We start from the raw sequence: 14,759 nt of genomic DNA on the forward strand, positions 1-14,759 counted from the left end.
AATCTCACCGCTGGGTTTCATGGTCTGCTTGCTGCAGATTCATGAGGTGCTCTGGTCTCCTAATGTCACATCCAGACTTTGGCTGTCAGTTTGGCTGGCTCAACACAAGAGACAACTTGACCTTAGGTCATATGCATTGCTATGGTAACCCATCCCACAGGCACAGTTACAGATAGCAGAATGATAAAACTACCAGTCTGATTCTTAATCTGTCTGGACCAGCAGTGCATCTAGGAATATGAATACTGAACACACAGTAAGCACATACTACAGAGTGTATGTGTGCAGTCTGTGAGTATAATGAACATCTAGGACAGAAGAATTGTAAGAGGGCGCTCAACAAGCAAGGTGGCCTCACACTCTGACTTCTGCTTCACTAATGAACTTCACCATTGGCACAGAGCTCAGTTCATCTGCAGTGCAGACTGAAAGGACAAAGTGACCTCAGAGTAAGGAGAAAAAGAAGAGGCACCATCTAGCAATGTCCTAACATGCTACATAATGACTCTGGCACATCCCACTTCCCTTTCACACTTTCACAGCTGTTTTAAAATAAAGTGTGTGTTTTTGTGCCTGCACGGCTGTAAGCTTGAGTATTTGTGTCCGAGAAAGTGAATGTCCGCATTTTCAGTCCCACTGGCACAGAGGGACTCAGAGGGGCCTGAGGTCAGCTGCTCAACTAAAAATAGAAATAAAGGGCTTTACAAGCCAGAGAAACCACACACACACAAACAAACTCACACACTCTGAACACACTCTCACGCCTCAGTGGATTTAAGGGCAAAGAAAAAAATTCTTTCTATAAGTATGATACCTGATACAGGTAATGATTTTGTTTTATACTGTCCTTTGAGGCATATAAATACAGCAACTTCTGTTTGGGTCATTTTCAAGCGCAAACCTCCAGTGCTGAAAAATGAAGCTGAGGCTTAAGTGCCAAAAACTGCAGTTCCACCAGTGGCCACTTGAGGCTGGCTCTCAAAGCAAATCAAAAGAAAGTGCACCCTCTTTCAATTCTACGGTTTTACGTATCAAAACAGAATTAAATTAATCTGGTCCTTAGCAGGTCTCAAAATTAAATAAATTAAGCACATTTAATTTTTCACACTGCTTCTGTATTTTGGCTTAGTTTCTGTTAAATAATGAGATTGTGTAATTTGTAATGTTGTTGTTCACCTGAGGTTGTATTTACCTAATTATACGACCTTCGACTGACCAAATTATTTTTATTATGCTCTGATATATAAAACCTTAGAACTGAAAGAAATATGTGTGTCTGTGTATTGCACCCATTTTTTTATGAATGCATATTTCTAAGCAAACTTGCTAGCTTAGCTTAGCTTACCTCTTCTCGCTCTATGATCACATCTGGTCTCTTCCTTGTTTATTTTATCCAGTAAACTCCAGATTTTATCTTTAAGTAATGAATACCTCATAAATACCAGTTGGTATAAAATGTAGCACGCATCCAGGAAACTTCATCTGACCTTCTTAACAGAAATAGACACGCAGTCTCAGATGATCACAGAGTAATTCAGATAGTGTATTTTTTTATTCTTTCTGAAAATGCATCTATACAGTATTTTGCCTGCTAATTCAAACAATTACTCGATCGGCAGCAGCAGTGAAAAGAACTTAATTCAAAGTACTTTTCTTTTCTCTAACAGCCTAGAAGAGCAAATACACATACAACAGGTACACACATACACACTCATCGTCAGCCTCAATGCAGCCCGCTGACTTTAAAAGCTTTTCAAACAGCTCCTTAAAATAAACAGAGTCAACATATGCAGCTAAAATATGACCTGAGAAAACTCATCACCTCCTAAGTGTCTGAACGTCAGTGTGACTGTTAAACAGCAGGAGAACATATGAGCTTCTAACTGCACAAACAGACACAAACACACACAGGGTGACACACAAAAATCACTGTGAGATAAGCACATGCAGATAAGCATGATAATTTGTGAATAAGACTGCATGTGATGCATAATTTGATTCAAATAAAGATATTAGAGTGCTTTCTTGTGACATGTGGCAGATTAGACCAGCACCAGCTTGAAAAGAGTGATCAAGGACTGAGCTTTATCTCTGGTGGAGAAACTAGCTCTCTTCTTCAGACAACAATGGAGCCTCCAACAAGCGAACAGATATGTTTTCATGCTCACTCTACATGCAGACGTGCAGAGAGACGTCAGAGCCATGCATAAAATCAAGCAGACACCCACAGAGACACTGGTGGCTTCACAGATTGTGAGATCTAGTGGACTTTTTTCCCCATCCTCAGTGTCTGTAGTTGAATTAGACAGTGAGGTGATAGAGGAAACCATCCACCCCCACACATCAACCCCCTGATCCCCTGGGCTCTGAGGCCACAACGCCAACCCAGCAGCCAGCATGACTGGCCAAACAGTACATGAAAAACACGCACACACTCATGACATCAGCTCCCTGGTCTCCGTTAGCCAGACAGCGTCACACACTCATGCTGACACTTACACACAGGCTTACACACTTTGACATTTCCTTGTCAAAAGAACCAGTGTGTGCTCTCCCTCCCACCACCATCATCACAATCAACGCTCCTTTGTAGCGGGATAGAGAGGAGGACAAGGGCACTGGGGGAGGAGAAGACAAGGACTAGGGAGACAGAGAGGGAGACTGAGAGTGGGATGGCTAAATTCTCAAAGCTACTAGAAAATACGAGGACAAGAAAAAGAAAAAAAAACACAAGCTGGAGACAGCGAGAATCACAGGGGTAAAAAAATGCAGTGAAGCGAAAAAGGGACAGGGATAAAGAGACGACAGATAGATAAATAAGGAGAGGAGACGGGGAGATGACAGTGAGACAGTCTGACCACGTACACATAAACACATAACACTCATCAGTTCCACTCTTCCAGCTCTGAATGGCCCCTGGCAATGCCAGAGCCTCCAGAGCCGCGGCACAGCTCATCACAAAATTCACTATCTTGTCTGATCTGCTTTAATCACCAAGCAACTCTCACACACTAGCACGCAGACAACCAACTCACAAACAAACACAGCTCGACACAACACATATTCTCCCTGAAAGCCAGTGAATGCATGGCCAGAGAGCCAGTCCTGACAGAGCCACATTAATCACAGTATACTCTCACTCGCTCACAGTTACACTTCAGCCAAGTCACTCCTCGCTGGGCGCTCCCAGCCTGTCACTCCCACCCAAACAACCAAAGAACCAGGGGAGCGCTCCAAACAATGATGTTACTCTCGAGTCTGCGGCCTAATGAAAAGCAAATCAATTCTGCTCGATCCAACAGCAGTCTTCTAAGCCCAAAACACACTCAGTTTTTGCCAGTGCTCATTCAGCCGGGCGACATTTTGAAACTGAGACTGAGAATGATGAAAATAAGCAAACGAGCGTCAGTGGGTTTTACTGATGCAAATGCTTCAAGTAACAAAATGACAAACCAATATTATTGCTTTGTGTCATCAGTCCATTCTGTTATTGCTGTGTCTTTCACACAAACCGCTGACCTCTATTTAAATCACAGTTTGTGGTTTATGTCAAAAAGCATGCAGCATGTGTGTGATACGAAGCATCTGATAATTTGATTGAATTATGCTTAACTGGCACCAGAGGAGAGGCTGTGAGGGTCAGACAAAGAAGTCTGAGGAAGACAGTTAAAGAAACAGAAGCAGAAACTGCATCTAAACTGTGTATATTCTGCGTGTCTTACCTATTCTCCAGAGTACACCAGCCACAGTGGGCGTCACCTGCTCCCAAACAGTCACTGCAGCTCCTCCACTGATCACAGTCTGCCACTTTTACTCTCAGCATCTGCACATCAGTGCACAGAGGTAAACATGAGCATACAATCATCTTTAATGGCAGTCAAATAGAGAAAAACAAAGATGCTGATGGCTATTAAAAGAATTTAAGAAGAAAACTCCTCAGTGATTTTGATAATCAGCTACAATGTAATAGTTTATCAAGCCAGTGAGGATTTGATACTTTTCTTTGTTTTGTATCATTGTAATTTTGAGTCTCTAGGATTTATTACTACTGGCCAGAAAAAAAAAAAATATATATGGACATTTTCCTTTCTGAACATCTTATTGAAAATCCAAATACATCAGTCTATAATGAAAACCAGTTTACAGACTTACATATGACTCTTGCGTGCATCATTTATCATTCATTTATAAACAGTAGAAAGAAATGAATAAATGTCATGTAGCTACCAAGAGTCTATTTGGTTGCTACTTTGTCAGCTTTGTTTATTTACAGTGCAAACAAATAAGCATATGCTGCAGGTAAACAGAGATAGTCTGAATCTAGGAATGATGGTCTCAGAATGTAAATTCATCTAAAGGTTATAGCTAAAAATTGCCAGCCAATAAAAGTGACAAATTAAATTTAAAGCTTAACATGATGATGATACTTTATTGATCCCACAATGGGGAAATTACAGTAGTAGCATAATGGCAAATGCTACTTTCAAAAAATGTCATGCAACAGTTTGCCATGTCAGCATCTAAAGGGAGTTTGAGCTCATTTTCAGTGTGCATATCAAACTTTGCTTCTGTGACAGGAAGCACCGGGATTTAATCGCAGCACAGGCAGCTAACAACCTCATGCATTTTCACTGTGCAGAAACCAGAAAGGCCAGAGGTGCAGCCATATCCTGCCATAAGCCCAACTGTTATCAAATAAATTGGTTTTGAAATGCAGCTCTGAAAGCTTATTGTAGGTCTGCACCCACGTCTGCCTTTACCGCAAATATGGTAGTGTTCTGTTAAATGGAGATGAAGAGGATGTACAGGACGTGACATGGGATCTGATTGTGGTTATTATGGTCGTGCTACATGCTGAAATGTCTGCAGCTATATTCTTACATGGTGAGAGGTCATGACATAAAGAAAGTTGCTGTCGTTGGGGTCGAAGGTCATGATGTGGTGGACTGCTTCGTTGGCTCGCAGCGTCAGCGTCCACTGATTGACCATGGTCATGTTCGCCAGAAGGGTCAGCTGTAAAAAAAAGAGAGACGCACATCTTAAATCGTAGTTGGGAGCATATGGAAAGCGGGGCAATAAAAAAAAAAAAAAATTAACAGAAAAATCAAACAGCCAATTTCTTGCTTCACATTCATGCAGAAGAATTTCTCAAGTGTTGACAATTGCTCATCGCAACCACATTTCTTTTCTGTTGATCGAGCAGATGAAGTCACTTGCTCAGCAACACCACAGAAGAAGCAGGTTTTTCCCCGCCTGTGTTTGGCAGTGGTATTTGGCAAGAGATTCACACCTGAAACATTCACATCGTGATCACTCCTTGGAGACGACTACTCCCTACAGCGAGCACTGAGATGTGCAGATATCCTCCATCTCATGATTGCTGTGGCACACTTTTTCTGTGTGTCGTATTGTTTGTGTAACACCAGATGATTTGGCAGTCAGTTCTTGGCTGCCAGCAGTCCAACTGAAATATGAAATCTAAACCAGCAGCTGGTGCAGTAACACAAGCAGCTATGATGGCTGTCTATTGTTAGATGGTATGTTAAGCACTGGTAGCACGTGTGTGATATAACATGTCTTGCCTGAGTTTCCTGTGGTAAAATGGAGTGCACTGGAACTTCAGACTTTTTGTGTGGTAATTTGTATCTTGTCTGTAAAATGCGTAGCCATGCCTGTCTACAGATACCAAGTAACTGTTTGTGGATTTATGAAGGGATCTGTGTAATATGTAAATGGAAAATAATGTTTATATAGGAAATGATGTTCACAGGAAACAGATACTAACAGTAACTGCACACCCCTGTTCACTTCCCTACACAGATAATTTCTTTTCAATTTTAGAGAGCCAGTGAGCAGCACTGGGGGTGATAAACTATATGGATGCACTACATGCACTTAAACTAGTCTAAATTCAGGAATAGAATAGAATAGAATAGAATGCCTTTATTGTCATTATACAGGATGTACAATGAGATTGGAGTAGCTTGCTGGTAGTTCATGTACATTTGTTGTTGTATAGTGATTTAATGAGCTTCTGGGACATTTGTTGTGTAAAACTAATAAAATAATACAACATCTAAATTGGTTTACAGCAAAAATAAATTAGTTTAGACTTAAGGGATATTAAGCTTACCTACAGCTTCTTGGAATAGCTTGGCTATAGCATCTAATGTTTTGATTATGAGTTTGTAGAACTAACCTTGAAAATATTAGGTGATAAGTAGTGATTATACTATTCTCTAAATAATGAGCAATCCTGCCTGGATCAATATCCCACCTAGACTCTAGTCTCTGGAAGATATGGACTATAAAAGCAGCTCTTTTTATGTTAAACCTGTGAATAAGTAGGCACTTTACACAATAAATTCAAGTGAGTGCCATTTTTTTTTTTTTACCTTTTTATATTATAGTTTGATATAATTTGGTATCACATGCCATATTCTAATTTCTTTCTTATAAAGTAGTAGCTTTAGTTGGCCAATGTAGATTTTTTTATGGTAGTTTTGGTGTAGTTCAACTTATTCACTTATTCACTGTATTTTTTGGCCTTTATTAAATAGTGCAAAGTGAAGAGAGACAGGAAAGTGGGGAGAGAGAAAGATGGTAAATGGTAAATGGACTAGTTCTTATATAGCGCTTTTCTACTCAATCAGAGCACTCAAAGCGCTTAAATAACCTGTTTGCATTCACCCATGCACTCCCATTCATACAAGCACTTCCATCATTAATTAAGCTAAGTGCTTTTTTAATTAACTAGCATTCACACGCATTCATACTCCGACAGAACAGCCGGAGAGCAACTTAGGGTTAAGTATCTTGCCCAAGGATACATTGGCATGTAGCCTGGAGTAGCCAGGATTCGAACCGCTGACCTTCCGATCAGTAGGTGACCTGCTCTACCTACTGAGCTACAGCCAAGATATAGGGGAAGACACGCAGGAAAGGGCCACAGATGCAAGCTTGGGCCGCCAACATCACAGGCATGTGTCATTTATGGTCGCCTGCTCATCCACTGAGCCACCCTGGCGCCCAACTTCTTCATGCTTTTAAGGTAGTTTCCCCAGCACTACTAGCGAGGCATGTAAAGGAATATACCTGGGGCAGTTTGTGCAGGCCTTCAATGAATGAATGAACAAAGGTACATTGTATGAGAGTGAGACTGGGAGTTAAGACACAGCAGGGCCCAAATAGTGACATAGTGGATGAGGAAGTGGGTGAGTGGGAGGATGAGATTCAGATTAGCTACATCTGGGTCAGGACTAAATGAGAGACCCATATAGCAGGCTATAAAATTTAATCAGAACTGAATCAAGTATCGAACTGTGCCTCAAAATCATGTCACCCATGACTAGAGCGGGTATATTGAAGGGCTCTGCTCATGGTTATATTTACAGCCATAAAAAGAAAGTACACAGTCTTATTAATTCAAGGTTTTTATATATTAGGACACAAAAAAACAAAACAAAACAAAAAAACCCATCAGGTCCTTCACAGCTTCTACAATTATTTAAATCTAACCTAAAGAGTGAAACAACACACAACAGATTTTGCTTTTTCATTATTCATTTAACCAAAACTAAACCAAAAGAAGCAGTGTGTGAAAAACTAAGTACACCCTCTGATTCACTCGGTTGTAGAACTACTTTTAGCACCAATAACTTGAAGCAACTGCTTTCTGTACAACTTTATCGGTCTCTCAGATCACCGTGGATAAATTTTGCCCAATTCTTCTTTACAACATTTCTTCAGTTTATTGAATACAGGCATCCCTTTGTGTGCACCTCTCTTAAGATTCCAGCATTTTTATCAGGTTGAGGTCTGGACTTTGATCGGGCCGCCTTAATTCTTTTCTTTTTCAGCCATTCTGTTGTAGATTTGCTGGTGTGCTTGGGATCATCAGGGTTCTAGCCATTAGCAAGCTAATTAGCATTAGCTTGCTAATGTTAAATGTCAAGCTTGTTTGCTAATTGCAGTTATGGTGATAGGGCAATAATTCTTTTTGCATATAACCCGGAAGAGTTACATTGATATATCATCCATGCAATGAGTCCCAGAGCAGTTTTCTTCTACTAACGGGTTTGCAGATATCACGTAAAAAGGTACACAACAAAAACATTATAATCCAGGTGTTTTGTCGATCTGATGAGCTGCTAACAGCACTTCTGACGTTAGATTATCCATCATCAGCATGATGATCACGTTTTTAATGCAAGCCACCAACTACAGCAGGAGGTCACCATTTTTGCTGGGAACTGTAGTTTTTTCTCCAAGGCCTCTTACAGCTCCTGGGATTTTATGTTTAATATGAAGCTCAAAACTGTCCTTTGAGCACCCTTTTTTCTCTGCTTCCACCTTGGTTTCACATTGCCATTTTGCTTTCTGTAGCTCTGCAAAAACAAGCGTGGCCACGACTGTCAAGAGATCACCTGTGCATATTGTGAATGAAACTGGCTGTGCCCAGTGGTGGATTGCAAATTGCAGTGGAACAGTACTTATAGTGCAGTGATCTAGTTATCTCTTGGATGGGAGTTCTGGAACTTCTTCTCGTTACATGTTTCATGTAATGACAATAAATTGATTCTGATTCTGATATGTTGCGTTTTGTTTTCACCAAACATCTGCACTTTGGTGTGGTCTGTCCAAAGGACATTGCTCCAGAAGTCTTGCGGTTTCTTGGGATTTAACTTTGCAAACCTAAGCTGTCCTTTTTTTTTTTTTTTTGTATTTTCTCTGTTTCTCTGACCATTGCAAGGCCTGACCTTGTGTTGAATTTCCTGGGATGTCCGCTCCCAGGATTGGAAACTGTCTTGAATGTTTTCCACTTGTGAATAATCTTTCTCACTGTAGAATGATAGACTTCACATTGTTTTGAAATGGCCTGATAACTCTTCTCGGATTGATGGGCAGCAACAAGTGCTTCTTTAAGATCATTGCTGATGTCTTCCCTTCTCTACTTTGCATTGTATTAACAGGCACCTGAATCCTCCAAACCAGCAAATTGTGAAAACTTCTGCTTTTATGAAGGTCCTTACACTTGTTAATGATCAGATCAAGTGCATTTGATTAGCAGAACGTGGCTGCAACTTGCCCTCTTAATTCCAATAGGAGCAGGAAGGATGTACTTCGTTTTTCACACACTACTCCCACGTTTTGGCTTAATTTTTGTTGACATGGTGTAATACGTCATGTGTTGTTCATCTAAGGTTGCATTTACCTAATTTTAAAACCTTAAGGGCCAGACATTAGAATAGAAATGGGGTGTACTTTCTTTTATACCATGACTGCACTTTAATTACTCAGTGGCAGGTTATATAAGGGGTGATTGGACTAGGTGCTTCGACTGCTGCAGCTGTCATTGTGATGCATATGTTATCAAGAAAAAATATCCAGACAAATATGAAATTAATTTCTGTCTGAGCTGCCTCACTCATTCACTTTTAAAAGGCCAACATGACAGATTAAATTCTTTTGTCTGGAAACTTTCCCTCCTCCAAACCTAATATGGATACACAAGAGAGTAACAAAACTTCTCAGTCTTAATTAAATTCATGCATGTATGTCTAAGCAATGGCTGCCAGATTTAATAAAGTGATTTTTGTTCCTGTCTTTAATTTCAAATATTTTTTCATGTTCCACCTTCACAAATACATTTCAGGGGTTCTTTGTTCAAGCAGTGTTTGTTCCGCTAAGCAGTGATTTATCTGCACACTGGCCTTCCTGCAGCTCAGGACCATAAAGCAGGCGACATGTTCTCATGTCCACACAAAAACATGCGAACACACATACACGCACACAGAACTGTGCAGAAAAACAAACTGTGCTGAGTGTGCCTTCCTGTCACACTGACAGAGAAAACTCTTATTTCTGCGATTTGTCGGGCCCCCTTTCAATGGAGACATCCTGGCATCCTGAGGAAGTGGCAAACTGACCAGCATCTGGTGACAAGCACGGGCTGTATCACTTCTCCATCCGCTGAACACAACAACACGCTGTCAGACACACAGGCAAACACACTTATATAGGCCAAGACCACTACCACCCACTTAGACGTGCTGGTTAATGTTAAACCAGCACAAACAGAAGCTAAGTAAACCACTGGCTTAACCTGTGATGAAAGGCATTATCTCAGCCTCTAAGTATCACTGTCATTTTTATAACACCACCTACCCGTCTGCTCACACAAGCTCGCCTGCCTTTTAGTGATAGTAAGCAGCTGTGCTATGTCCTCACCTCACACCCCAGTGACTACAAACACATAAGCAGAGTGACACAGTGAGGAGTGAGTAAACAGCAGCCCACACACCTGGACAGGGAGCACAATAGGTACAGAGAGGAGGAGACGTGAGGAGAGCTGCAGCACAGTGAGCCACCAGGTCAGCCAACAAAACACCTGCTGTACTGGCAGGTCGCTCTGACTCCATTCTCCGTCTATCTTCATGCAGATGAAAGACCCTATTCAACCAAGTAGTGCTCAGCTACTGTGCACTCATTCTCTCTCTCTCTCGCTCCGTCTGTGCACGTGTGAGTGTGTGTGTGTGTGTGTGTGTGTGTGTGTGTGTGTGTGTACACCTGGGTGTAAAGGAGAGAATAAAGATTGATAGAGGTGGAGAAGGAGAGGCAGAAGAAGAAAGAGATAAAGTCAGTTTGTTTGCAAAATGAATCAAAGGGCCTTTTATATTTGAGATGGAGTAAAAGAGGAGCTGAGAAAGAGGGGATGGCAAAGCGATGAACTGAGAAGTGGAGGGGTGGACTCACTGAGGGAGTAAAATTGGAGCGAGAGGGAGCAAGATAAAAAAGCGGACACTGCGAGAAGCAGAAAATGGAAGTCAGCTGTAATGGGGAGGGAGAGACTTCATTAAAAAATGCATGTAATTACAAATTACTTCACTGAGGGCTCTCTCAAAGACAGTAAAAGAGGCCTAACTTAATCTCAACCACTGTTCCCCTGTGTTTAGTCTGAGCCAAACTCACAGTCAGAATCACATTACACACACTAACAGCACCATTAACCTCTGTAACAGCTCTATCCTGAGGGCACACACACTCACAGACACTACCACACACACACACACACACACACACACACACACACACACACACACACACACACACACACACACACACACACACACACACACACACACACAGATACATAGGCAAACAGTGAAAGACACATAAAGATAAAAGCACAAAGCATGTTGTTTCCCAAGGTCACTGAAATACTACACTTCCTATACAACAAGGTCGACACACGCAGCACATAATCACAAGGTATGCATTCATCTGAGTAAACACATGAAATCACTATACCACTCACACTGGCCTGCAGACAAAGTCAAACACCTAAAAACACAGTCAGACCTGCAATCAAGCAAACAGACACATGCAAACACACTCATACACACCGCTGCTTACAGCATGCCGACCAGTGTGGTGCATCCGCTATAAACCATCCAAAAACCAATTACTGCGTGCTCAGCTGGGGCGAAAGCGTTGCCTTCATCTGGGGAGGAAAACGGGGAGTTCTTTTAGCAGGCCTAAACAAAACACCCGACAGCAGAATGGGTTTAATATTGTGAAAGGTACTAGGCTAATGCAAAACCATGGGGTCAGAAAGCTTTCACAGTCAGCTTGTGTTGTTTTCACAGACAGCTGAAGTGCAGCTAGTTGCATTTGCAGGCAGATCTGCTGCTTAGGAAGCTCAGTCAGGGGTGACGAGGAATGTGGCTGAGACAAAATTAAGGAATTCTGGTAATTGGACAGGAAAGGTTTTCACAAGCTGGAACTTCTGCAGATGTTTAATAGTTGAGACTGCAGAACAACACATGGTGGGACTGAGTCATAAGCTGTCAACCGCTGTTAAATAGCTTTCTTGTGATCTCTCAGATAATAGTTTGAGAGACATTAAAACACACGATTAGGACTATACAAGGTCCAGGATGGGTCATGGATGAATGGAACAAGGGGGTCGGTTGGGTGGTGACAATGCAAGATGAAAGCAGACATTCCTACTTGTCCTGTGGCAGCTCAAAGTGTTTCATCACACACCCAGGTTTGGTTTATTGTAAGACTCAGCAGCCACATCAGAGCAGCACTACATAACTGGTAATGTTAGAATTTTTCCAAGCTTCGAGGCTCAATTACATTAAAAATAATAACTCCATTCAGCGGTTGAGGTTAGGCTTGTTTAGAAAGTTCTCAATCACAAGTGTGTGTGTGTGTGCACTCATGTGTGCGTCAGTCTCACCTTACGAAGTCTTCCATTACTGGTTCCCAGAAAAACCACGGTGTGGTTTTGTACGTTGTCCACAGAGACTGAACTGAAACTTGTGCCTTCAAACAGAGGAATGGCCCTAAGGGGCCTCCGTAAAGCCAGTGGGTGTTGCAGGTGGGCTGCACCGCAGTCCAGCTGCTCGGACTGCAACTAGAACACAGACAGAATGAGAGAGAAAGATAAGTTCTCATCAGCTTTCATATGAAAGCACGGCATGAAGATTAGAAGACGGAGAGAGCTGAGTACAAAAGGAGGAGTGGGTGATGAAAGTGTCGTGGAAAACAAGCACTGATAGTAGCTATCACATTGGCGCTGCTCATTCTGCTAAATCACTTTTCAGACATCTCAGTGAATACTTGAAATTGGCTCATAAGGGTCTTCAACACTCATAAGACTTTGCTTTTGTCAAATCCTCAGTGGGCAATGATAAAACATTAGTGCTGCACTTGGATGAGCACCAGGATCTATTGGGATTTCTCTGAATATTTTAGAGCACACAGAAAAAAAAAAAAAAAGAAATTAAGCACACTGGATATTTGTAGAGTCTTTTCCCATGGGCCCCTCTGCTCGAGGCATCGTCTCTCTTATCATAAATTGTGTCTGGCTTTCCCTCAGTGCTGGCCTTCAAACTGTCGACTACAAAAAGATCACATTTCAACGGCCACAGCTACATAAATGAAAAAAGTTGTAAGTAGGTTGCATTGCAGCAAGAGAAAAAAAAAGAACACAAAATCACTTTGAACTAAGCAGCTGTCTATCTCAGAAAGGGTCTGTGGGCCACTGGAGGTGGTATTTGGAAAACTGGTCACGAGAGGAGCGGCCTCGGGGCCACACCAAACAAGTCAGTGCCAGTGAGGAGGGCAACTTCCTGACCTGACAGCACAGTGGTGGCGAGACAGCCTCCTTTGACCTCAAGTCTGTCAGTCAAAACCACCACAATGAATATCTGGAAATTCTCTGCATTCCTGTGAAACTGTATGAAGCCTTCTTCGCCTTTATTATCAGACACTATGAATCAGACACCATGAATGCAAAACTAAATTTTCCTTGAGGACACACTTACAAGTAGAAAGCTTGTAATTATATACACGTGATAAGATTTGATCCTGTGCTTGAAACAGAGCAGCTATTTATCAGTTAAACTGTGCTAAATTTAGGGTTGAATTACAGTTGGCAGCACACGCTCAGTAAAAAATGTCTGGAGTTTAACTGGAAAACAAAATAAACTACTGACCCCTTACTATGTTCACATTTAATAAAAGTGGGAGTTGCTGGATGTGAGAGTAGCCTCACCCTTCCCACAACCCTCAGTATGGCTCTGGAGTGTCTTTCCAGCTATCATGACCTCTATTCCTGACATGGGAGATCCTCTCTCCAAGTCAACAGCTTCAGGGTTAAAAAGGATAACTGTTTGTAAGCATAAATGGAAACTGTCAGAGAGTAATAGCAGACAGGAGGGAATAAATCTCATTGCCGCCTGAACAACTGTAGTGGCCAAAAGCTTTCATAAATCTCAAGCAGGTTTACTGGAGAAGCATGTTTTGGCACCCAGTATTGTTTTGAAAGTGAATAGATAACAACATATAAGTAACAACATATAAAATTAAAGCCGCAAGCGGCGTTTTACGGCCCTCGCTGCCTGCGCGACCGCCAAACCCAGCGCGAGCCGCAAGTGAGCCCCCGCGAACCCCCAGCGAGCCACCTACGAGCTCCGCAAATCTCCAGCCAGCCACCTGCGAGCCCCGCAAACCCCACTGCATGCCGCCTGAGAGCCGCTGCTCCTGCAACCTGCGACCTGCCTTCCCTGCGAACAACCTGCCCTGCAAACAGCCTGCAACCCACCTGCGAGCCACCTGAGATCCCCCTTCAAGCTGTCAGAGAGCCACCTGTTCTGCCAAATGTAATCCCCACTGGCAAAAGATGAAAATCTTGGCAAGGATGGACATGATAACACCGTTGAATCTATCTATTTGACTGTTGCGAAGTTTTCTACCTTTTTTCATGCATTTCAGAAAACCTAAATGTGATTCCCACCATCTAATGCTTTTGTTCCATCTGTAGGGGGCACTAGTGCACTTGTTGCTCTGAATCCACAAATCTAAATTAAGTCTTGTCCAGTACATAAGGGAAAGGAAATTGCAAGCAAAGTGCAGAAAGAGTGCGTGAGTGATTGCGCAATACGTGTGACAAGGTTGTGGTTTCTCCATAGTGACGTCATCGTGACATTCGGGTGGTGGTCACGGCTGCAGCGTGCAAAATAGGGCATAGGTCTGATTGAGTTTTCTGATCAGGAGTATCTGAAGAACATGTAAAACAATTTTCATGCATTTCAAAGAAACTAATGCGGTGTACCTCCATACAAAATTTCAGTTTCTTCTGCAGGGGGCGCTATTGCAGCAATCGCCATTGTGTCTCCACTTATGGATTCAGTGTAGGTGTGTTCATAAATGATTCCATTTTGGGGCCGATCGGGCAAAGCACGTGC

The 14,759-nt window shown here is 42.2% G+C and overlaps 1 protein-coding gene across 1 annotated transcript in view; it reads right to left on the bottom strand.

Annotated features, from left to right (window-relative positions):
* The window catches only part of plxnd1 (plexin D1), a 71,983-nt gene that overhangs the window by 54,213 nt on the left and 3,011 nt on the right, over nt 1-14,759 (bottom strand). Inside the window, exons 2-4 of the mRNA XM_030732773.1 lie at nt 12,248-12,424; nt 4,882-5,013; nt 3,723-3,823 (exon numbers count right to left, since the gene is read on the bottom strand). Of these exons, the coding sequence (XP_030588633.1) occupies nt 3,723-3,823; nt 4,882-5,013; nt 12,248-12,424 (410 nt within the window). The remainder of the gene's footprint in view (nt 1-3,722; nt 3,824-4,881; nt 5,014-12,247; nt 12,425-14,759) is intronic.

Source organism: Archocentrus centrarchus, chromosome 7 (genome assembly GCF_007364275.1).
Source record: "Archocentrus centrarchus isolate MPI-CPG fArcCen1 chromosome 7, fArcCen1, whole genome shotgun sequence".
Taxonomy (NCBI): Eukaryota; Metazoa; Chordata; class Actinopteri; order Cichliformes; family Cichlidae; genus Archocentrus; species Archocentrus centrarchus.